Raw genomic sequence first — 25,852 nt, forward strand, 5'->3', positions numbered from 1 at the left:
CAGTCCTGCTACGCGCCAGGCCGGATCCTAACCAGGCTCTCGCGCGGCCACCAGCCGGGCCTTCGGCGGCCTCTCCTGGCTCCGCGCGCCAGACCACACGCGGGGGACAGCAGAGGTGGCCTTTCCAGGGCAGGGATTAGGGGGCAGGATTGACGCGGATCCTTGGTTTTCCCAGGCTTCAACCACCTAAGGCGGGGCTTGCCGCTTGGAATCCGAGAATGAATTACACACGGTTCATCACGGCTGCGAGCGCGGCCAGAAAGCCTTCTGCCCTTCGAGTCATGGGTGAGTCCGGGCCCTGCTCTCCCACTGGAGGGAGCGGTCCCTGCAGAGCTGCTCCGGGCGGCCTGAGCCCGGCTCTGCGCAGACCTGGCACAGAAGGCGCGCTGGAACGGGCACGAGTGTGGGCCATCAGCAGTAGACAGAGGGCAGGCCGCTGTGGACACGTCCTGTTTAGGCTCCAGAGGGCTCTTCCGGCCACAGGAGTCGGGGTTCGGCTCAGCGTGCGGGCGCGTGCGGAGTGGGGAGGGCGGGTTCGCCGGAGAGAGAGGGGTGCGCGCGGAGCCGGGCACGGACGGGCCGAGTGGAAGCCCGTCTTCTCTTACTGTGACCCTTGGCTTGTCTGCCTGATCACTCCGCCTTCTTAGATGCACGTGTCTATTCCTTAGTTCCTCCACCGGTGAGGTCGGCCCACAAAAAAGGCATCTTCTGTGTTTCTTTCGGACTAGCATTCTATCACTAGAAATCGTTACACTTTAAAGTTTTACTGACTTTAATGCAGCATGCTGAACCATCTCTGTTTAGGAAGGTCTTCACTGAAAGTGTTTCTTCTCCTCCTTATTTGTTGTAGCTGAGATATTGGGCAAGTCATCGAAATCTGTCCTCTCCCTGGCGACTGGAGCACCAAACCCCAACACGTTCCCTTTCAAGTCTGCGGTTATCACCATAGACAACGGAGAGACCATCCAATTTGATGAAGAGATGATGAAGAGAGCACTGCAGTATTCTCAGAGTGCTGGGTACTGATCAGTAGATAATGTAACCTTGTTGGTTCATTTTCATGAGCAATATTCTACAGCCCGCTGATAGAGTGACGTGTGTGTTTTTTAACTGGGTATTCAGCAGTGAGGAAGGTTTGGGGAAGAGCTTTAGAAGAAAAAATAATTGCAGCAATGATACTGAATGCCTAAGAGGCCAGGGACTGTTCTCAACCTTATACGACTAGGGGAAGGAGAGGTTTTAGGAAGGTGGTTCCATTTGATCTGAGACTGGGAAAAGAAAGAGAATATAGCTTGGTGAAGAAGCAGGGTAGGAGAAAGGAGGAAAAGGATGACCCAGCAAGCAGCCAGTTTAGGTCCTGGGGAATTTTTTTTTTTTTTTTTTTTTTTTTTTTTTTTTTGTGGTACGCGGGCCTCTCACTGCTGTGACCTCTCCCGCCGCGGAGCACAGGCTCCGGACGCGCAGGCTCAGCAGCCGTGGCTCACAGGCCCAGCCGCTCCGCGGCACGTGGGATCTTCCCGGACCGGGGCACGAACCCGTGTCCCCTGCATCGGCAGGCGGACTCTCAACCACTGCGCCACCAGGGAAGCCCCTGGGGAAATTTTTTAATGATTATGTTCCCTTTCTAAACAGGCAGCTATGTAAGTGTGTTGCCCTCAGTTCAGATGTATTTAATTTCATAAAGGCAAACTGGAACACATATTCTAAGGCTTTCCTCAGCTGGTCTTCTTCCAGTGATAAAGGGTAACTTGCAGAGTGTCTATGAATTATACTTTATTAAAGCCTGTTTGCTCTGTGATTGAAGAATAATGCATGTTGGGTGCATAAAAATTGTATTGTATATAATGTATACCTAGGCTTTTCTTTCCATGATGCGAAGAACTTACTGAACCTGCGCTTCTAGGTATCCTACAGAAATCTCCCTAAGGGAAACAAAAAATGAATTACTCAGTGAGTGCTCTAATGTGAAAGAAAAAGTACAGGCTTTGGAATGAGAAAGCTCTTTTAATCACCAACTGATTAACTTATGTGGATTTCTTAATCTCTAAGTCTGTTGCCTTGTCTTTAAAGTAAAGATGTTAATATTGGCGAAAAGCATTTGAGGACCTTTGAAGCGCCTGCTATAAAGCCACCATCTAGTTCCTGTCTACTATTATCATGACTTTCACTACTGTCGATTTTTACGTGCATTTTATGCTTTAGACTCCCAGAGCTGTTATCCTGGCTAAAACAGTTACAAGTAAAATTGCATAATCCTCCCACCATCCATTATCCACCCAGCCAAGGACAAATGGACATGTGTGTCACCTGTGGCAGCCAAGAAGGTCTCTGTAAGGTAAGACTGGAAGGAAAGGCACCCGCGGGAAGCATCCAATACTACGTTCACCCATACAGCCATCTCTCCCTTAGCCACAGAGCATCATGTTTTGTGGCCTACAAAGTCTTCCTTGTCTTCACCTAGAATCATAAATGGAACGTAAAGACATTCACCAACCTGATTTCTCTCTTTCTTTTTTTCACATCTTTATTGGAGTATAATTGCTTTACAATGTTGTGTTAGTTTCTGCTGTACAACAGTCAATCAGCCATATGCATACATATATCCCCATATCCCCTCCCTCTTGAGCCTCCCTCCCACCCTCCCTATCCCACCCCTCTAGGTGGTCACAAAGCACCGAGCTGATCTCCCTGTGCTATGCAGCAGCTTCCTACTAGCTATTTATTTTACATTTGGTAGTGTGTATATGTCCATAACACCTTCTCACCTCATCCCAGCTTCCCCTTCCCCACTCTGGGTCTTCAAGTCTGTTCTCTACATCTGCATCTTTATTCCTGCCCTGCCACTAGGTTCATCAGTACCGGTTTTTTTAGATTCCATATACATGCATCAGCATACGGTATTTATTTTTCGCTTTCTGACTTACTTCACTCTATATGACAGACTCTAGGTCCACCCACCTCACTACAAATAACTCAATTTTGTTCCTCTTTATGGCTGAGTAATATTCCATTGTATATATGTGCCACATCTTCTTCATCCATTCCTTTGTCGATGGACATTTAGGTTGCTTCCATATTCTGGCTATTGTAAACAGTGCTGCAGTGAACATTGTGGTACATGTTCCTTTTTGAATTACAGTTTTCTCAGGTTATATTCCCAGTAGTGGGATTGCTGGGTCGTATGGTAGTTCTATTTCTAGTTTTTTAAGGAACCTCCATACTGTTCTCCATAGTGACTGTATCAATTTACATTCCCACCAACAGTGCAAGAGGGTTCCCTTTTCTCCACACCCTCTCTGACGTTTATTATTTGTAGACTTTTTGATGATGGCCATTCTGAATGGTGTGAGGTGATAACTCACTGTGGTTTTGATTTGCATTTCTCTAATGATTAGTGACGTTGAGCATCTCTTCATCTGCTTCTTGGCCATCTGTATGTGTTCTTTGGAAAAATGTCTATTTAGGTCTTCTGCCCATTTTTGGATTGCTTGTTTTTTTGATATTGAGCTGCTTGTATATTTTGGAGATTAATCCTTTGTCAGTTGCTTCATTTGCAACCTGATTTCTCTTAAACAGAGATCCCATCATCATTGACCCAGAGCTCTGAGTCATTAGGACAAGATTCCCATTCAGGGAGAACTCAACCCCTACCTGCAGCTTAGTGAGCGCTGCTTACTTTCATCTGACTCAGAGATTCAGGCTAAATTTCAGTTTTGCTTGTGGCTATAACATTTCAGTGTATGACTTTTAAATCCTTTGAGGGTGTATCCTGATACTCCTGAGATGAAACGTCATTCCTTTGTGTGTCTGCTGGTGTCATCGTCTGTGCCGGCTGCCCCTTGTGCCCTGACTCCCTCTTGGCTGTGCTTCTCCACGTCTACGTATATGTCTGTGTCTGTGGCTGACTTCTCCTCTGGGTTACTTTCTCTCTCTCCTTCTCTCTCTCTCTCTCTCTCTCTCTCTCTGCCTCTCTCCTGGGTTCCAGGAACTCCACAGAGGTAACCACCACTGGGGGGTCCCCAGATAAAGAGACTGCATATATGGTTCTCAGTTTCATCTATTTGTTTCTTTTCTTTTTCATGAATAATTAGTCCTGGATAAGGAAGCGCTACATTCAGTCCTCACATCTAGATGAAAGTATGACTCTTGCTTATCTCAAACCAGAGTAGCTTTCTTGCTCTTCTTTCTTATGTAAATGTGAATGTTATAATCCGGTTAGTTTTAATGAATTTCAATTAAATTATTTTTACAGAATAAGGTATTAAAGTAAGACTTTATAATTTTCCTCCCCCTTCTTGGACTGAATTAGGAAAAATAAAAGGATTAGCTGCTGTTTGATTTTTTTTCTTGAAGAGAAACATTTGTGATGCTCCAGACTAGTAGGACAAAAAAGTTCTTTTCAGTGAAATTCTTTTCTTAGGAAGGGACATTATGCGCATTTTTTTTCCCAGAAAGATGCAGAAGAAAGTTTCTTCTTTGTCTGTTGCAACATCAGTCATATCAAAGAGGAAGAGAGCATAGATGGCCAAATGCATCAGTAACTCACTGGCTTATAGCCATGCTTGTTCCAGAGGCCTCCTGGGAATCCAGTTTAATATTTCTCTCACTTTGTTCTCCAGGATGGATATTATTTTAGGTGTCCGTGTCTCAGATAATGAACAGCCCTCCCTCCTCATTTAGGATATATGACTTTCTCATGTCCCAATGTATGTGATGAGGTTTTCATCTGATCCATGGATAATAATACACAAGCCACCCAGTGATTTGTTTGGTCCTAGGAGGTCCTATAAATCCTGAATCAATTAGAAACTTGTCAGAGGATGACACTGTCATAAAATGCAAAAAGCTCATAAGGAAAAGTAAATGGAATATCCTAGACCAAATCAGGAAACAAAAGTCCAATCTTCTGTCCCAATGTATAACGGCCGTGCTGTTTATCAAGAGCTCTAGGTTGTTAAAATAATAGGGAGGAGAGGCTTGACCTGGGGATTGTGAAACATCACAGGGCAGGAAAGAATGATTCTGTGACTCGTATAAGATTAATCAGAATGGTGGACTAGTATCTCCGTGAGGGTAAAAACCATGCCTTTAGGCTCATCATTTATCTCCATCCTTTACACAGGCCTGGCTTATAGCAAATATTTTAAAATTTTTCAGAAAAGGAATAAAAGGAATAAATAAATTTTAGGAGCCAAAGTAGTTATGTTTTTTTTTTCCAACCTAGAACGAAGGTTTGCAAACTGTGGCTTGAGAGCCAAGCCAGCCCTTGTCTGATTCTGTAAATAGAGTTTTATTGGAACTCAGCCACACCATCGGCTGACGTATTGTCTACAGCTTTCTCACCATAGAGGCAGAGATGAGTAGTTGCAATGGAGACACCAGGGCTCACATCCCATCTGGCATTTACAGAAAACTTGCCAACTCCTTCTCTAGAATCCTAGTGAGCCCAAACTAAAAAAAGAAGGGGGGGTGTTTTCTAAGACTGGAAACCAGACTAACGAAGCTAACCTATGCTTCTTTTGTTAGGTATTTGAGATGATCGTTAATCCTGGAGATAATATCCTCGTAAATGAACCTATTTATTCAGGAACAATTCATGCTGTGAGTACACATGTCTACAAAAGGCAACTCTCTTTTCTTCTAACAAATAAGAAACCACTGCACCTTGAGAATTCTCTGCCCACTGAAACATAAAATAGCATCTTTCTTCTTAAACAGGAGAATCATTAATATATGCAAAATATGTGAAATGTACCCTCTGCTTTATACATTTCTCCTTACAAAGTCTAAATGTAGAGGTGCTAAAATTGGGTTGTGCAAAATCATGTCCAGATTTGTTAATATTCCACCTGAAATGTGACTTAATTGACAAAGACATTTTTTCACTACCACCTATATGACCACATGCGTAAGGATGGCCATATGTCAGTGTAGGATAACTGTACAGTAACATGGTACGATCAGGACTTTCCTCTCCAGTGTTAATTAACGGGACTCTAATATCCAGAATGAGGAGTCGCATCACCTGCTCTGCTGTGCCCTGGTCAGAACACACCACTGTCGGGGGCACAATACTTTTGGGTCGATGTGAATACAGACTGGAGCACAGTCGGAGAAAAGCGACCAGAGTGAACAAAGAAATGGAAATAATACCATAGGTTGAATTGTTTTAGGAACTATGCTCTTTTCCGCAGAGAGAGAAGACTCCACAGGGGCATGAGAATTGTCCTCAAGTACATTAAAGCTAGCCATGTGACACAGGAGTTAGATTTGTCTGTGCATGTCCTCAGGTTCATAGAACTTGAACCAAAGGGTGGAAACTACAGGGAAACAGTTTCAACTCAATGTAACAACTGTCTAACCATCAGCCTTACCAGTTCTATGAGGAGTAAAGCACTGGCCATCACTGCAGGGGCTCAGAGTAACTCTCAATGGCCACCTGACATAAATGCTAGCAAAGTAATTCTAGCTTAGAGTAGGGGATTTAATGAGATGACCGCTATGCTCTACTGAATCTAACTTCATGGATTATCTTTTTTTTTAATTTAATATTATCTTTGTGAAAAATGTATATAGAAAGCAATTAGCTAGTCTTGATGAAAGGCATATTCCCTCAACACTCCCAAGTAGGGGTAAAAATATATTATAAACATTGCTTTTCTAATGAACAATCTGAAAAGGAAATTAAGAAAATTCCATTTGTAATAGCATCCAATAGAATAAAATATCTGGGAATAAATCTAACAAAATGGGTGAAAGACTTCCTCATTAAAAACTAAAAAACATTGCTGGAAGAAATTAAAGGAGATGCCAATATACCGAAAGGCATCACCTTCTCCTGGGTTGGAAGACTTAATACTGTTCAGGTGTCAATACTACCACAGCAATTTACAGATTCCATGCAATCCCTACCAAAATTCCAATAGCCTTTTTTACAGAAATATAAAAGCCAATCCTCAAATTCATTTGGGATTGGAAAGGGTCCAAATAGGCAAACCAATCTTGAAAAACTGCAAAGTTAGAAGATTCTCAGTTCCCAATTTCAAAACCAACTGCCTTAATCTGCAGTAATCAAAACCGGCTGGTACTGGCATTAAGGCTAGATACATATCCCAATGGGATAGAATTGAGAGTTCAGAAATAAACCATACAGCTGTGACCAACTGATTTTGACAAGGGTACCAAAACCATTCAACAGGAAAAAAAAAAAAAGTCTCTTCAACAAATTTCGCTGGGATAACTGTATTTCCACGTGCAAAAGAAAGAAATTGGACCCTCACCTCATGCCATATAAAGATGTAACTCAAAATGGATCAAACATTTAAATTAAGAGCTAAAACTCTTAGAAGAAAACATAAGGCAAATCTTCTTGACCTTGGATTTGGCACTATTCTTAGATATAACAACAAAAATACAAGCAACAAAAATACAGATAAACTGGACATCATCAAAAATTAAACTCTTTTGAGCGTCAAAGGACATTATGAAGAAAGTGAAAAAACAGCCTACAGAGTGGGAGAAAATACATGCAAATCATATATATATGGTAAGAGTTTAATATCCAGAGTATATAAAGACCTCCTACAATTAAAATACAAAGAGATTAATTTAAAAATAGACAAGGGGGGCTTCCCTGGTGGCGCAGTGGTTGAGAGTCCGCCTGCCGATGCAGGCGACGCGGGTTTGTGCCCCGGTCCGGGAAGATTCCACGTGCCGCGGAGCGGCTGCGCCCGTGAGCCATGGCCGCCCGTGAGCCTGCGCGTCCGGAGCCTGTGCTCCGCAGCGGGAGAGGCCACAGCAGTGAGAGGCCCGAGTACCGCAAAAAAATAATAATAATAAAAATAGACAAAGGACTTGAATAGACATTTCTGCAAAAAAGATATATAAATGGCCAGTAAGTATATGAAAAGATGCTCAACATCACTAGTCATTAGAGAAATGAAAGTCAAAACCATAGTGAGATACTATCTCACACCTACCAGGACGACTATTATTTTTTTAATGGAATATAGTAAGTAATGGTGAATATGTAGAGAAATTGGAACCGCAGTACTTTGCTGGTGGAAATGTAAAATGGTGCAGCCCCTGTGGAAAACAGTTTATCAGTGCCTCAAAAAATTAAACGTAGAATTACTGTGGACACACAAATGCCACTCCTAGTATGTACCCAAAAAGATTTGAAAACTGGGGCTCAAACAGAAACATAAACGTTCATAGCAGCATTATTCTCAATAGCCAAAACATGGAGCAGCCCAAGTGTACATCAATGCACGAATAAAATGTGGTCCATTCACACAATGGAATATTATTCAGCCAGAAGAAGGTAGGAAGTTCTGACACCTGCTGCAACATGGATAAACCTTGAAAGCACTATGCCAAGTGAAAGAAGCCAGACACAAAAGGACACGTACTGTATGATTCCACTTGTACAAAATATCTGAAATAGGCAAACTCATAAAGATGGAAAGTTGCTTAGTGGTTACCAGGGGCTGAGGGAGGGGGAAGTGGGGAGTTATTGCTTAATGGTACAGGGGGTCTGTTTGGAGTGATGAAAAGATTTTGGAAATTAATAGTGACGATGGATGCACACATTGTGAACGTAATTAATGCCACTGAGTCTCACATTTTAAAATGGCAAATTTTTGTTATTTTCCCGTAATTTAAAAAACTAAAATAATTACCTTTTCTTAGTGACTGGATACTAATTGTTAATTATTTTCCTAAACTCCTAAGTCATAAGATTACACAATGCCTATAAATATAAAATTTTTGTCTATGTAAACAGCACACATACACACACGTTTTCACACATCCAAACAGAGACCAATGCCAGGCTGTGAGGGAATATGCCGACGGTTCATGTGTGTTTATCTCATGGTCCAATATTGACTTCTTTTATTGCATGTTTATGTGATTTCTAAGTCTAAGACCTTTTAAATTTACCATAAGTGGAGTCTGGATTATTCTCAGTGCATAATTCTACATTTGACTGCTAAGAAAAGTGTTTGCTTATCCTTTGAAAATATTTTTTCTGAGAACTTCACTCAGTTACTGCTATTTTTTTTTAATTTTTATTGAAATATATTGTACTTGATTTACAATGTGTTCATTTCAGATGTACACCAAAGTGATTCAGTTATACATATATATGTATAACTTTCAGATGCTTTTCCATTATAGGTTATTACAAGATACTGAGTATAGTTCCCTGTGCTATACAATAGGTTCTTGTTGGTTACCTATTTTATATATAGTACTGTGTATATGTTAATCCCTAACACCTAATTTATCCCTCCACTCCTCTTTCCCTTTGTAGCCAGAAGTTTGTTTTCTATGTCTGTGTGTGTCTATCTGTTTTGTAAATAGGGTTCATTTGTATCATTTTATTAGATTCCATATATAGGCAATATTATATGATATTTGTATTTCTCCATCTGACTTACTTCACTTACTATAATCATCTCTAGATCCATCCATGTTGCAGAAAATGGCATTATTTCAATCTTTTTATGGCTAATATTCCGTTGTGTATATATGTGTGTGTGTGTACATATATATATGTATATACATACATACATATACATACCACATCTTTATCCATTCATCTGTCAATGGACACTTAGGTTGCTTCCATGTCTTGGCTATTGTAAATGCTGCTGCAATGAACATTGGGGTGCATGTGTCTTTTAGAAGTATGGTTTTCTCCAGGAAGGGGACTGCTGGATCATAAGGTGAACCTCCATACTGTTCTCCATAGTGGCTGCACCAATTTACATTCCCACCAACAGTGTAGGAGAGTTCCCTTTCCTCCACACCCTCTCCAGCATTTATTATTCGTACACTTTTTGATGATGGCCATTCTGACCGGTGTGAGGTGGTACATCATTGCAGTTTTCATTTGCATTTCTCTAATAATTAGTAACATTCAGCATCTTTTCATGTGCCTGTTGGCCATCGCATGTCTTCTTTGGAGAAATGTCTGTTTAGATCTTCTGCCCAATTTTGGACTGGGTTGCTTGGGTTTTTTTTGATACTGAGCTGTATGAGCTGTCTGTATATTTTGGAAATTAATCCCTTGTCGGTTCCATTGTTTGCAAATAGCTTCTCCATTCTGTAGGTTGTCTTTCCATTCATTGATGATTTCCTTTGCTTGTTACTTATTAAGTTCCGATTTTTTTCTTTATGTTTGTCCACAGACATAAAACATAAAAACACAAACCTTTCATAAAACAATGTCTATAAACAAGGCCACTACTTGTGACTTCAGCCTTTGCAATCGGTACAGTATACTATCCACATGCCTTGGTGAGCCGCTGCCCTGACGCTCCTTGGTGCCCCAGCACCACCCTGGCTCCCCTGGTCCCTCTCCTAAGACCAACCTGAACACCCCATAGTACAGAGCCAATGCTGGCATGGTAGGGGGCCTCCAGGACCCCATTCCAGCCTGCTCTGTATCTGACGTGCCCATGCTACACCACCTGTCCAATATTTTGAATATCACCTCTGCTTATAACTATTTTATGTATTAGAACCATAGATGCTTTATAAGATTAATTTACTTTGTCAAAAAACATTCCTTAATAAACACCTATTTTATGAACCAGTTCTAACCATAATTATAAAGATAACGCACTGTGGGCGTAGAGCTGAGTGCAGGTTTGTGTTTAAGGGTATAAATGGTAACAGCTTTGTGTTTAAGGGTATAAATGGTAACATTCTCCTTAGTGTAAGAACCAGTGACACTGATATTTTGTATCAAGTCTGAGTCTCTGGCTTTCTTTTCTCTTTGTACTGGACAGCTGCAACCCCTGGGCTGCAACATGATTAATGTTTCCAGTGATGAGCACGGGATTATTCCAGACTCCCTCAGAGAAATACTCTCCAAATGGAAACCAGAAGATTCAAAGAACCCCGAGAAAAACACCCCCAAATTTCTTTATACTGTCCCAAATGGCAACAACCCTGCTGGGAACTCATTAACAACTAACCGCAAGAAGGAAATTTATGAGGTATTTTCAAAGAATGTGCTATGTGGCTGTGTTCTTGTTTTGTTCTGACCCTTTAGAAGAGTGCTCTGCAAGTTCCTTCTCACTACCCCTTGCTCTCAAGGAAGATGATTTTTAATAAAAGGAAGTCATCTATGCCAGGGTCGCCATGAATTTAAATTCAAGAAACTATTACACTCTTGTTGACTATGAGATTTTTTCTTTCCCTTTAATTGATATTTTCATTGAAGGAAATGTTACTCTTGGTGTGATGTTAAACTCTATGAGGCTATTTAATAATTGGCCCCAAGTTTGATTTTCATTATTTTATGTTTGTATTTTCAACCTGTCCCTTCCCTTTCCTACTTCTTGTCATTTCAGGTTACAAAGACATTCCTTTAAAATAGGAGGCAGGCTCCTTTGGTAAAGTCTCCTCTAGGTAGCTGAACGTGATGCCTAAGATTTTCACTATAAACACTGTTGTAAAATCACATATTAAGCTACACAGAAACAAGTACAAAGAACTATGATTCCAAGTGACTTTCATCTTCGAGTGCTCTGAAGAAATAAATATGCTCCTTTAACCTTTTTTAGCTCGCAAGAAAATACGACTTCCTCATCATAGAAGACGATCCTTACTATTTTATGCAGTTCAACAAGGTAAGTGCAGTGTCAACTCAGCCCACAATCAGTAGACAAGTGGCTGTAAGTTACTGTGCTGATGTGAGTTTAGCCGGGCTGCCGAGCATTTTCATCTCTGGTATTACTTACTGCTCTTTCCAGAAATTCCTTTCCTTTAGAATAGCGGCTGGCTCTCTGTGCCAGGCACGTGGAGGGTCGAGTGAGTCAAGGGTGAGGGTCGTCTGGACTCCAAATCCAGGTCGTGGCTCCTTAGACATCGTGCCAGGGTTACGGAGTGGGTGTCAACCTCAGTCTCTCGGGGGTGGCTGACGGGCGGAGGACTTGGGAGGCGTGTCCAGGCGGAAGGAGAAGGACGGCCGCGCTCGGTCATGAGGCGGTGGTGGGCAGAGGAGGGGCGTGCCTAGCATCATGCTGCCCGCTCGCCATCCCTGTCACTTAGGGTCGGGGACTTCCCTGCAGAATCATGGCTTTCAGATCCTTTCCCACTATATATGTACACCACTGTCCACGAGCACGGTTTCCTAGGAGACAACAGTAGTGGCACAGACTCCCAATGCCCAATTCCGCAAAATCCAACACTGTATTTGCTCTCAGGGCTGCACAGAACAAACACATGCACTCAGTCCCCACTCTATATCTACGGAGAAGAAACAGAACTCTTGGCTTTTTATCTAGTTTGCCTGAATACCATGTCTGCCTGCCGCGCACCTTCAACACGACCATGGCCCCCTTTCTTGTTGGCATTTACGTTTGAAGTAAATATGGAAGTTGCAGCATTGCAGACCCACTACACTGCTCGTCTTCCCTTGCACCTTTGTTGTGTTTCTAGTTGGTCTAAGGCTCAGCATCTCTTCCTAAACAGCCCTGAATGCTGACGGCCCTCTTCGCTTTGGTCTTTTCCAAACTAGTTTTTCTTGAATCCTTCCTCGAAATCTGTTCATCCTGGATCTCAAGCCTTGGGACGAGGAGGTCCTGTGTGAGGTTCCTCTAAACTCACGGGAGTGGCAGCGTGAGCAAGTGCGAGGACGTGTGTGTTTGGCAGAAAAGCCGTGAAGATCGGCAGATACGAATAGAAGAACGTGCATCTCTGGTTCTTACTCCATTTCAAAGGGCTGAGATGAAGACAAGGAAAAGGATGTTTGTCCTACTGTTCTCCAAATCCATTCCTGCCCAGTCTCTGCACAAAGTAGGGATACGGTCTCTAACAGACTTCCCAAACCAACAGTATTTTTCTTCCATTTCAAGCCCTGGGCACCGACTTTTCTCTCCATGGACGTTGATGGGCGTGTCATCCGAGCTGACTCTTTTTCCAAAGTCCTGTCCTCTGGGTAAGGCCCTGGCTGTGCCTGCAGGCTGCATCTAAAGGTGACAGAGGCTGCACCTCAGCATCTTTTACTGCAAACAGTTCTCATTTAAGATACCTGTATTCCCGTTTGATTTTATCTATTAATACCGGGCTTTTCTCCCCATCTGTCCCCAGTGGTCAAAGATAGTTGGCCATTAAATTTATAGCTGTAGGGGGACTGGTCAGGTTTTTGGTTACATATACGAAAGAGCACATTTAGAAATATGTGGTCTATTTTAAGTGTACAATTAAGTTTAAATGTGTATTTTAAATAAGTAGTTTTATTAGAATGTGTTAACTGTGTGTTTGTCCCCAGGTCACAACTTTCTTCCCCATGAAATCACTAACAAGGTATTAATTGTTAATGCAGGGTTGGTATTGTGCCTTTTCTCTCTTTGTGCAGGTTGCGAATAGGGTTTATAACTGGTCCAAAGCCCTTGATCGAGAGAATTGTTTTACACACAGAAGTTTCAACAATGCACACCAGCACTTTCACTCAGGTAGGAATTTTTTGAATCAGATCATAAAATAAAACAGATGTTGGCAAATATGACTGAGTGAACATGGCAGAGAGAGAAATCACTGATTGCATCTCTAGATCCGCATGGACTGAATTAGGAGACCACGCACAGCAGATGTTTGCTCTAAATAGCAAAAGAGATTGGAATGGACCTGGTGCCGTTTCACAGTGTAGACCAAACTCCTTGAGGCTCAGAGATCTTCTTATTCAGCTGTGTCCTGGCATCTAGCCCAGGAATCCCATAAAAACTGCGTTGGACTCAACAGGGCGGAAGAGGTTTGGTGAAGTAATGCACCGTTAGCTTCGTTGTCCTGGAATCTGAGAGCAAGGGTTCCAAACCCACATCGTGGCCCGATGTCTGCCTTCACTGCCCATGTGCTAAGCTCCCTACAAACAGCGGCTGGAATGTATTTTAACTAAAATACAGTAAAATTATTTTTGGAGAATGTATAACTTTCTTTACAAGCTTTGAGAAATTATTGGACCCATCCCTAAGGCAATCCTGAGAATCAGACCTTAAGGACAGAACTGCTACCTAAGAACGCAAAAGGGGAAGTTTATGTAGAATGGACATTTCTTTGACATTATACGTTCCACGAAGTGCAGATATCCCATGTTTTATCAAGTTGGGGGCTTTTTCTATATTATCTGTTATCGACCAAATTTCACTATCCATTTAGAACATTTAGGACTTTCATTCTGGATACAAAGATCTCTAAATATATTGTATAACTTCATATATAGACTGTATGTGTTTTATATTTAGAGAGGCCATCCAGGGCGGCAGTTATTGGGTGGATCTGGGGCTGGACAGTCTGACCTAAGTCCAGGCTCTGTGATGAGCAGTGGCTGCAGGAAAGTTAATTTCACCTTGTGCCTCATTCTCTTTATCAGAAGAGTGGAAATAATGACCTGCCTAATAAGGGTATTACAGAGATCAACTTAGCTCAAATATATTCATATGGTACAGCAGTTTCCAGCACATAGCAAGGACCATATAAATGTTTGTTATTTTTACTATTATTGTTGTCATTGTTATTAATCAACGTTGTTATAAGTCGCTGACCCTATAAGGCTTCGTGCAGGTTGTTGCATCTTCTTAGGGTCGTTTGCACATAATCAAGAGTGATTTGCTGTTATGTTTGGCAAAAAAACACATTTTAGAGGATGAACCTTATAACTGTCTCATCCCTTTTAGCTGCTGGTATCACAGCTTCTACACCAATGGGGAGAAGAGGGCTTCCTGGCTCATGTAGAGAGGTACTGTATTTTAGGTTCCATGCTTTATATAGAAATGGACTTTGCTCTATTAATTTTCACTTTTGAATTATTCCAAAATAATGGAAAGCCCACAATGGTAAAAATGTTTACCATCAGACAGGTCAAATAAATACGCTCTATTTCCTCATCAAGGATTCAACATTTTCATCAAGATAGAAAATAGATTCTTACAGAATGGACTCCAGAGCCTTTTAGTGTCTGCAATCAATGTAGCAAACACATCCTTTTCATTGTTTTCTTCTTCTAGGGTTATTGATTTCTATAGGAAGCAGAGGGATGCATTATTGGCAGCTGCAGACAAGTGGTTAAGTGGTGAGTGGAACTTACATCCTGTCCTGGGATGAACAGTAGCCCTTATATGAGTGAGTGATACACACCACAGAGTATTGTTAATAACCCTGGGGAAGGAAACAGGGTCCAGGAGTATTCTTGTCAAGAAAATGTTACCCTATAAATTATCTCAGAAGTAAGAGCATAAACCCTGGCACAATTCTATGCATTTCTACTATAACTGACTGCTGCAAAGAATCTGTGGTTTGAAGAAAAACGGCCAATTAGTCTAACACCAGCAATAACCTACTTAAAGTTAAATAATACCCGTACTCAAAAGGTTTTCAAAATTTTGCTCCAAATAGAAGAGGAACTGTGAAATCAACAACATACTCCTTTACTAACTCTATAAAGACAAAACAGTACAATCTAAGGCAGGTTTCTCATTACAGACAATTTGCCTTTTAATCATTAACCTCATTTATCTAATATTTTCTATTGCTAATTTGATTTCAGAATGGTTTAGATTTAATTTTCTATTAAGGAAGAAAGTAAAATGAATTGCATGGTTTTAATTACACCACTAAAAATGCCTTTGGCAAGAATAACAGTAAATACAAAGTATTCACTTCTTATTTCCCTCATATCTTTTTCCCTACGTAGTCCTGGTAAAAACACAATTACTATCTTTTTGTTAAGAGTACTATTCTACCACTTCCTATAGTGAAGTTGAAAAAAAGCCTTTAATCAACATCAAGGTTTTTTTTTTAAAGGTAAAAATCAAAATCAAAATAATTATTCTTCCTTCTTGGTTTCTCTATCCTTATGTTCAATGAAGCATAAAGCCTAGCAATGACCAGAATTTCTTAATTTTATGTACTCCTTTCATAATTAACTACATTCTGATAAAAACTTCAATTCATTAGACTTATGAACAATTACATAAATGATTGGATTTATTGAAACACTAGAAGCCTCTAGAAAGAGTTGAGGAATCTGCTCCTAAAACTGAAAGAGCCATGTTCGGCTTAGGGGCAATTCTAAGGAAGGGAGGTGGGCATGGCACTGGATTTCCTGCACTGCCCTGAGACCCACTAAAATCAGAAATAAACACACGAGTCTCCTCTCTCCCTTTCAAACCCTCACCTTACTTTTTAAAATAAAACTCAGAGCATCAATTTTCAGAACTCATAAAACTGTATTTTTAAAAATGCTATCCCTGAAGGAACTTTTCTGGAAACATTAGTTTATAGTTACTGCAATTTGTCATTTCAGCGATATAGTTGACATCATCAAAAATGGTCTCGGGAAATATTTCTTCTCTTTTGTTTGTAGGTTTGGCAGAATGGCAAGTTCCTACTGCTGGAATGTTTTTATGGGTTAAAATTAAGGGCCTTCATGATGTAAGAAAACTGATTGAAGAGAAAGCCTTTAAGAAAGAGGTAAAACAGGAAGAAAAGCTACATTTTTTCTTTAAAGTAATATCTTAATAAAATGTCAAGAGATATCTATCGTTGCCCACCAACCCAAGGCATAACGTTTGCCTATCAGATACATTAACTCCTTACTAAGAACATAATAGATTTTGGGTTACGGAATTAGTCTCCTGGTCTAAACCAGGGGAAATACAGTCATTCAGCTCAGCTACTGATTAGCTTAGTGGCTAAGAGCACAGTCTCTGGAGGCACGTCCTTGGGTGTGAATCCCAGCTCCAGCCCTGCCCTTATATGTGGCGTTGGGTAAAATGCAGATAATAAGAACCTCTCCCTCTTAGGGTTGCTATGATGATGAAAGCAATAAATATGGATAAAGTACTTAGACCCATACCTGGCACATAGTAAATGCTTGATGAGTATTAGCCAGTAATATTTTTTATTATTTCTTAAAAATTTTTATTGGAGTATAGTTGATTTACAATGTTGTGTTAGTTTCAGGTGTACAGCAAAGAGATTCAGTTATACATATACATATATCCACTCTTTTTTAGATTCTTTTCCCATATAGGCCATTACAGAGTATGGAGTAGAGTTCCCTGTGCTATACAGTAGGGCCTTATTAGTTATCTGTTTTATATATAGTAGTTGTATATGTCAATCCCAAACTCCCAATTTAACCCTCCTCCCCTTACCCACTGGTAACCATAAGCCATTAGTGTTAAAATAAAAGGATTTTTTTCCTGGTTAGGAAAGTAAAGCATACTCATGGTAACATGATTCTTCATTAAAGCATATTGAAAATTTTTTAAATAGCCCATAATTTTACCACCCAGATTTTATGACCATTTGTGAAATATTTTCTTGAACAGCTTGTATATATCTAGTAGTTTGTCTATGAAATTGTTTTTTTATGAAAGTATAATGCTTTACAATATTACATTAGTTTCAGGTGTACAACATAGTGATTCAATATTTTTAACAATTAGACTCCACTTAAAGTTATTATAAAACATTGGTTATATTCCCTGTGCTGTACAATATATCATTGGATCTTCTTTATTTTATACATAATAGTTTGTACCTCTTAATCCTCTACCCCTGTCGTGCCCTTCCCCCTTCCCTCTTCCCACTGGTAAGCACCAGTTTGTCTCTATTATGTGTGTCTCTTTCTTTTTGTTTATTCATTTTATTTTTTTAGATTCTGCATATAAGTGCATATTTGTCTTTCTCTGACTTATTTCACTAAGCATAATACCCTCCAAGTCCATCCATGCTGTCACAAATGGCATTATTTCATTCATTTTATAACTTTGTGTATCACATCACTATATATATATATATATATATATATATATATATATATATATATATATATCACATATTCTTTATCCATTCATCTGTTGATGGGCACTTAGGTTGTTTCCATATCTTGGCAATTATAAATAATGCTGAAATGAACACTGGGGTGCATGTATCTTTTTTTTTTTTTTTTTTTTTTTTGTGGTACGCGGGCCTCTCACTGTTGTGGCCTCTCCCGTTGTGGAGCACAGGCTCCAGACGCGCAGGCTCAGCGGCCATGGCTCACGGGCCCAGCCGCTCCGCGGCATGTGGGATCTTCCCAGACCAGGGCACGAACCCGTGTCCCCTACATTGGCAGGCGGACTCTCAACCACTGCGCCACCAGGGAAGCCCCAAGCATGTATCTTTTTTAACTAGTGTTTTCATTTTCTTTGGACATATACCCACAAGTGGAATTGCTGGGTCATATGGTAGTTCTATTTTTCGTTTTTTGAGGAACCTCCATACAATGTTCCATAATGCTTCACCAATTTACATTCCCACCAACAGTTTACAAGTGTTCCGTTTTCTCTGCATCCTCGCCAGCATTTGTTATTTGTTGTCCATTTGCTGGCTGCTATTTTAATAAGTGTGACGTGATATCTCATTGTGGTTTTGATTTGCATTGATGATTAATGGTTAATGATTGGCATTAACCTGATGATTAATGATGTAGAGCATCTTTTCATGTGCTTTTTAGCCATCTGTATGTCTTCTCTGGAAAAACGTACATTCAGGTTTGTGCCCATTTTTTAACCGGGTGGTTTGTTTGTTTGATATGGCTGTGCAATTATTTTACAGGATTAAAATTACACAGAAAAGTTTATATCCTGTTTTTTTCACTTAAAATTAGCCCACAAGGATTTCTAATTTTTTTTCTCCTTTTATACTTAAATCATGTCTACTTAGATTTCATTCAGAGGCACTAATTAAGCTGAGACATCTAAATATGCTTCTGTGTAGCTTTCCAATTTAGCAAATCAATCAACCGTTCTCCATTAATTAATTCCTTTATCATGTTCCTCACTCTTTTGTAAACACCAAGATCTGTTTCTAGTATCACTTCTGTCTTGAGGCAGTGAGTACAAAGAACAGATCGTGTTGTTGTTGGCAAACTCCTGTGCTAGAGCATAAGAGACAGTCTAGAGGTCAGAACTGGGAACTGGCTGCCTGGACCCAAGAGCCAATCCACTCCCCTGGGAAAGTCACTCATTCCCTGTAATCATCATACTTGACCGCAGGACTCATGCTTTATTAATTGTTTTAATGCTAATAACAGCACATAGAAAGTGCTTAATAAATACTTAAATGACTTAACTCATGTAAGTGCATTTTAGTACAATAAATCAATTTTATTACATTTTCTTTGCTTTGTTATCACTGCCATTATTATTCACAATATTTGATAAGTGGCTATTTGTTTGTATCCCTGAGCTAGGAGATAAGGATACAGGCTTCATATTTTATTATAGTTTTTTCAGTTCCTTTTATTTATTCCATATACCCTGTTGCATGGACCTTCAACTTTTCTAAATAATCTCTATCTTTAACACAACTCTCTTAACCCAGATTTTGGTCACCTTGCAAGATTCTTACCACTCCCTCCTTCTCCACAGAAACGTGCTTCGGGCACATCCCTAAACTGTTCCCCAATGTTGGTAGGAATGACAGTTTTCATTTCATTGTTAATCAGGAAAAAAAAAAAAAACTCATCTTCAGCCTTGAAATTTTCTCCCCAGAATGCCCCCAAATCATTTCATTCCCAGCACACCTAACTTCAACAACCAGGGGCCAGATTTACACCATGAAAAAACAAGCAGTTTCTTAAAGTTCTGAATGTCATGATTTTACTAGACAACAATCTCAAAGACTTAACACAATCCAGTCACAACCCAGTTCTGACTCACGCACAGTTTTCAAAGATGTGGTCTACAGGCTCCTCTGCTCCTGCCGTGAGTCAGAGACCCAGGTTCCTGCCACCTTCTTGCTCTGAGTTTCTCAACACACGGATCCATGATGACCGCAGCATTGAGGGCATGGTGGGTCACACAGGGAGACGTTCAGGACCAGGCCAAGAAGTAGCACCACAACTTCCCCTCTCCTGGCTAGGATTCAATCACGCAGCCACAGGCATCTAGAAAGAGGCTGCGGACAGTGTGTTTTCATGCACAGGAAGCAGGAGACACATGCTCTGGGGCAGCGAGCTATTGGCCACAGAAGTCACCAAGAAGAGCAGGTGTCCCACCGTTTTGACACCATTACCTATCATTTTTATTCCTTCACTCTATGTATTAAGTGTTTCCACCTCTATGAGTGACCAATTTTCTTTGCACCTCGGGGACACTACACTCTGTATCTTCTCCCTGACAGACACATCCCCTACTTTTTGCTTGGCCTATGCCTACTTATCTTTCAACTCCAGGCTGAAAGGTCACCCCCAAATTTGCTAACTCTAAAAGGGTATTTAGCACTGATTGATTTGCAGATGTTGAAAAATCCTTGCATCCCTGGGATAAATCCCACTTGATCATGGTGTATGATCTTTTTGATGTGTTATTGGATTCGGTTTGTTAGTATTTTGTTAAGGATCTTTGCATCTATGTTCATTAGTTATATTGGCCTGTAATTTTCTTTTCTTGTGGCGTCTTTGTCTGATTTTGGTAGTAGGGTGATAGTGGTCTCATAGAATGAGTTTGGAACCGTCCCTTTCTCTGCAATTTTTTGGAATAGTTTCAGAAGGATAGGTGTTAACTCTTCTCTAAATGTTTGATAGAATTTACCTGTGAAGCCATCTGGTCCTGGACTTTTGCTTGTTGGGAGTTTCTAACTCACTGGTTCAATTTCAGTGCTGGTAACTGCTCTGTGCATATTTTCTGTTTCTTCCTGCTTCAGGTTTGGGAGGTTGTACCTTTCTCAGAATTTGGCCATTTCTTCTAGGTTGTCCATTTTATTAGTATATACTTGCTTGTAGTAGTCCCTTATGGTCCTTTATATTTCTGTGGTGTTGGTTGTAACTTGTTCTTTTCATTTCTGATTTTACTGAGTTGGGCCATCTCCCTTTTTTTCTTTTTTCTTTTTTTTTATGGTACACGGGCCTCTCACTGTTGTGGCCTCTCCCGCTGCGGAGCACAGGCTCCAGATGCACAGGCTCAGCGACCATGGCTCACGGGCCCAGCCGCTCCGCGGCATGTGGGATCTTCCTGGACTGGGGCACGAACCCGTGTCCCCTGCATCGGTAGGCGGACTCTCAACCGCTGCGCCACCAGGGAAGCCCTCCGTTTTTTTCCTGATGAGTCTGCCTCAAGGTTTATCAATTTTGTTTATCTTTCCAAAGAACCAGCTTTTAGTTTCATTGATCTTTTCTACTGTCTTCTTAATCTCTATTTAATTTATTTCTGCTCTGATCTTTATGATTTCTTTCCTTCTACTAACTATGGGTTTGGTTTGTTCTTCTTTCTCTAGTTGCTTTAGGTGTAAGGTTAGGTTGTTTATTTGGGATTTTTGTTGTTTCCTGAGGTATGATTGTATTGATATAAACTTCCCTCTTGGAACTGCTTTTGCTGCATCCCATAGGTTTTAGATACTTGTGTTTTCATTTTCATTTATCTCTAGGTATTTTTGATTTTCTCTTTAATTTCTTCAGTGATCTATTGGTTGTTTAGCACCATATTGTTTAGCCTCCACATGTTTGTGTTTTTTGAGTTTTTTTCAATATCCACAAATCAATCCGTGTGATACACCACATTAACAAATTGAAGAATAAAAACCATATGATCATTTCAATAGAGGCAAGAAAAGCTTCTGATAAAATGCAACATTCATTTATGATAAAAACTCTCCAGAAAGTGGGTATAGAGGGAACACACCTTAACATAATAAAGGCTGTATATGAAAAACCCACAGCTAACATCATACTCAATGGTGAAAATCTGAAAGGATTTCTTCTAAGGTGAGGAACAAGATAAGGATGCCCCACTCGCCACTTTTATTCAACAAAGTCTTGGAAGACCTAGACACAGCAATCAGAGAAGAAAAAGAAATAGAAGGAATCCAAAGTGGAAAAGAAGAAGTAAAACTGTCACTGTTTGCAGATGAGATGATGCTATACATTGAAAATCCTAAAGATACTACCAGAAAACTACTAGAGCTCATCAATGAATTTAGTAAAGTTGCATGATACAAAATAAGTACACAGAAATTTGTTGCATTTCTATACACTAACAACAAAAGAGCAAAAAGAGAAATTAAGGAAAATATCCCATTTACCATCACATCTAAAAAAATAAAATACCTAGGAATAAACCTACCTAAAAAGGCAAAAGACCTGTACTTGGAAAACTGTAAGATGCTGATAAAGAAACTGAAGACAACACAAACAGATGGAAAGATATAGCATGTTCTTGGATTGGAAGAATCAATATTGTCAAAATGACTTTATTATCCAAGGCCAACTACAGGTTCAATGCAATCCCTGTATCAAATTACCAATGGCATTTTTCACAGAACTAAAATAATTTTAACATGTGTATGGAAACACAAAAGACCCCTAACAGCCAAAGCAGTCTTGAGGAAGAATGGAGCTGGACGAGTCACATTCCCTGACTTCAGACTATACTACAAAGTTGCAGTAATCAAAACAGTATGGTACTGGAACAAAAACAGAAATATAGACCACTGGAACAGGAGAGAAAGCCCAGAAATAAACCTATGCACCTATGGCAAATTAATCTGCAACAAAGGAAGCAAGAAAATACAGTGTAGAAAAGACAGTCTCTTCAGTAAGTGTTGCTGGGAGAACTGGACAGGTACATGTAAAAGAATGAAATTAGAACATTCTCTAACACCATAAACAAAAATAACTTGAAAATGGCTTACAGACCTAAAGTAAGACTGGATAATACAAAACTACAGCAAAACAGGAAGAACACTCTTTGACATAAATCACAGCAATATCTTTGTCATTCTGTCTCCTAGATTAATGGAAATAAAAACAGAAATAAATAAATGGGACCTACTTAAAAGCTTTTGCACAGCAAAGGAAAGCATAAAAAACAAAAAGGCAACCTACAGAATGGGAACAAATATTTGCAAATGATGGGATTGACAAGAGATTAATTTCCAAAGTATACAAACAGCTCATACAGCGCAATATCAAAAAAGAAAACAACCCAATCCAAAATTGGGCAGAAGACCTAAAAAGACATTTCTCCAAAGAATACATACAGATGGCCAACAGGCACATGAAAAGATGCTCAATATCACTAATTATTAGAGAAATGCAAATCGAAACTACAATGAAGTATCACTTCTTACCGGTCAGAATGTCCATCATCAAAATGTCTACAAATAATAAAGGATGGAGAGGGTGTGGAGAAAACAGGACCCTCCTACACTGTTGGTGGGAATGTACAATGGTGCAGCCACTATGGAGAAAAGCATGGAGGTTCATAAGGAAACTAAAAGTAGAGTTACCATATGATCCAGTTATCCCACTCCTGGGAATATATATGGAGAAAAGTATAATTCAAAAAGATAAATGCACCCCAGTGTTCATTGCAGCACTATTTACAATAGCCAGGACATGGAAGCAACTTAAATGTCCATCAACAGAGGAACAGATAAAGAAGATGTGGTACATATATACAATGGAATATTACTCAGCCAGAATTACTCAGAATGAAATAATGCCATTTGCAGCAACATGGATCAACCTAGAGATGATCATACTAAGTAAGTCAGACAGAGAAAGACAGATATCATATGATATCACTTACGTGGAATCTAAAAAAATGATACAAATGAATTTATTTACAAAATGGAAATAGACCCACAAACATAGAAAGCAAACTTATGGTTACCAAATGGGAAAGTGGGGAAGGGATAAATTAGGAGTTTGGGATTAACATACATACACTATTATGTATAAAACAGATAACCAACTAAGACCTACTATATAGCACAGGGAACTATACTCAGTATTTTATAATAACCTATAAGGGAAAAGAATATGAAAAAGGATAGATCGATAGATATACATATACACATATGTATAACTGAATCACTATGCTGTATACCTGAAACTAACACAACATTGTAAATCAACTATAGTTTAACTTAAAAAAAAGAAATATTTTTAAAAATGATATTTCATTGGATTTATTTTACTTTTCTAGTTATGTTAAACATTTATTCATGTTTATTACCATTTCTATTTATTGAATAAGCTGTCCTTGTCCATTTTAAAGTTTTTCCTCTGTGTCTGTGCATTTTTTATAATATATGGAGAAGAAGTAGAATTGCTATATTTATTGTAAACACTGATTTCTATGCTTTTAGTTTTATTGTACGACATGCAGTAATTTTATATAAATTGATTTTTCGCTTGTGATTTCTTTCATTGCTTTTTAAGTTTAAAAGTCATCCTCCACTCTGAGATTAGATTCACCTATATTTTCTTTTAGTTTTCTTTAATGGTACATCACCTGTTTTCCATAAACTCTCTTAGATATTCATGCTTCCTGGATATCATTTCTACCTTGATAGTTCAGCTCCTTGCCCCTACTTCAGAGCATCCTTCTCTTTAGCTTCTCCAGAGCAGATGGACATGGTGAGTACAATATTCTCTTTAGAGTAAAAGTAGATATCCATTTATTTTTTGTGTTCATTCTGTGAGTTACAACATTATTTGATATCTTCTTGGGTTTCTGCAAAATGGGTATTGGTTGGAAAGTCACAAACTACCATTCAGAGAAGTTGCCAGGCTTCTATAGACAAATGATGCGACCAAGTTGGAGTCGAATAGATTTCAGACCTGCTCAACAGTGTTGGCAGATTATCAACACGTTACAAAGAGAACCTCTTTCGCTCCTTCTTGGAATTAACATGAGCCATAGTACAAATTCGTGAAGCCATCCATCTCTATCTCTGGTGGAAGGGTCAAATAGAATAATATGAATGATTGGAGTTAAGTAATTGCTTAATCACAAAGTCCAGCTTTAACCAGGATTACAGGAAACCAAGAAGCAAGTTCCTAAGAACTGTGTGTCGGGAACCCACAGAAGAGCCATAAACTGAAGAGTCCAGGAAGTGTAAGAAGAGTGTATACTTATCCCTGGAGATGGGTTGTCTCTGGCTGTGTTCTTGATTGACTTCCTTTCTCATGTCATTAAATATGCTTTTCATAAGTTATATATGCATAGAGCTGGACAACTGAAACTATACAGAAGGCATGTGCAGGTGAGAGAGTATATGAAAAAAATAATTCGTGTTCTGGGAGAAGATGATGATCTTGAGGGAATAAGGATTTGAAAAATTTCCTGCGCCTCTGATGTGCTTCCGTCTACGTATATTAGTGGACATGACGGCCTCTGACCCAGATAAAACTGAGGTTAATCCTGACTTTTCACTGTCTGATCTCAACCTAAGATGGATACTCTTTGTTTAAATTTCTCAAGTTATGACAGACTTTTCCTAAACAGCATCCTAATTTTATTAATTCTTCTCTCTGTTCGCTTTTAGGCCTTCCAGGGATTAGCCCAACTTATAAAGGAATCTTTATGAAGAAATCGAACTCTTCATAGCACTCACGGTTTTCAGATAAATTATTTCTATGTTTTAGCAGGAAGAAATGATTGTTGGTGTCAGACTTACAGATTGGGTTTCACCAAATACGTCATATCTGTAGTAATTTAACTAGACAACTTTTAAAGTGCCCTTGAATGCATCAGATTGCCAAAATATATTTATAATCCACATATACATGTTGATAAATTTTCAATCCACAAAAAAATATTTTTATCCTGGATTTTATGTAAAGATTTTTGTAGTTGCTTTATCATTTCCCATAAATTTTCTTTGAAAATAACATTTTTACAGTAAATTATTTGTAAGCAAACAATCATGTTCAAAATGGTATGTAATGTGAACTTCTCCTATTTTGAAGAAAATGTAATGAGAGCTTGTTGCAAAAATTGTTAGAATTTGACCGTTATACATAATTTTTAGTAAGAGTATCACAGACGTTATGTTATGGCAC

General features: G+C 39.5%; 1 protein-coding gene across 2 annotated transcripts; it reads left to right on the forward strand.

The window, feature by feature from the left end:
* On the forward strand, positions 1-25,852 carry LOC309964525 (kynurenine/alpha-aminoadipate aminotransferase, mitochondrial-like). 2 transcript variants are annotated; one of them, XM_082843618.1, is made up of 13 exons: positions 1-285; positions 851-1,019; positions 2,203-2,335; positions 5,527-5,601; positions 10,800-11,009; positions 11,580-11,645; positions 12,873-12,955; positions 13,376-13,472; positions 14,691-14,752; positions 15,021-15,085; positions 16,379-16,485; positions 24,323-24,424; positions 25,336-25,852. In XM_082843618.1, exons 1-13 carry the CDS (start codon positions 219-221, stop codon positions 25,375-25,377), a joined length of 1,278 nt encoding a protein of 425 aa, XP_082699744.1. In that variant the 5' UTR covers positions 1-218; the 3' UTR covers positions 25,378-25,852. The 2 variants fall into 2 exon arrangements, with proteins under 2 accessions (XP_082699744.1, XP_082699745.1); XM_082843619.1 differs by lacking the exon at positions 5,527-5,601.

Source organism: Leucopleurus acutus, assembly GCF_964270905.1.
Source record: "Leucopleurus acutus genome assembly, chromosome: 7".
Taxonomy (NCBI): domain Eukaryota; kingdom Metazoa; phylum Chordata; class Mammalia; order Artiodactyla; family Delphinidae; genus Leucopleurus; species Leucopleurus acutus.

Excerpts from the sequence above, each read along its gene's own strand:
- LOC309964525 (XM_082843618.1), top strand. The coding sequence starts at position 219 with ATGAATTACACACGGTTCATCACGGCTGCGAGCGCGGCCAGAAAGCCT. Across the intron at positions 2,336-5,526 it reads GCCAAGAAGGTCTCTGTAAG|GTATTTGAGATGATCGTTAA; the intron begins GTAAGACTGGAA and ends TTCTTTTGTTAG. Across the intron at positions 16,486-24,322 it reads AGAAAGCCTTTAAGAAAGAG|ATATTCATGCTTCCTGGATA; the intron begins GTAAAACAGGAA and ends AAACTCTCTTAG.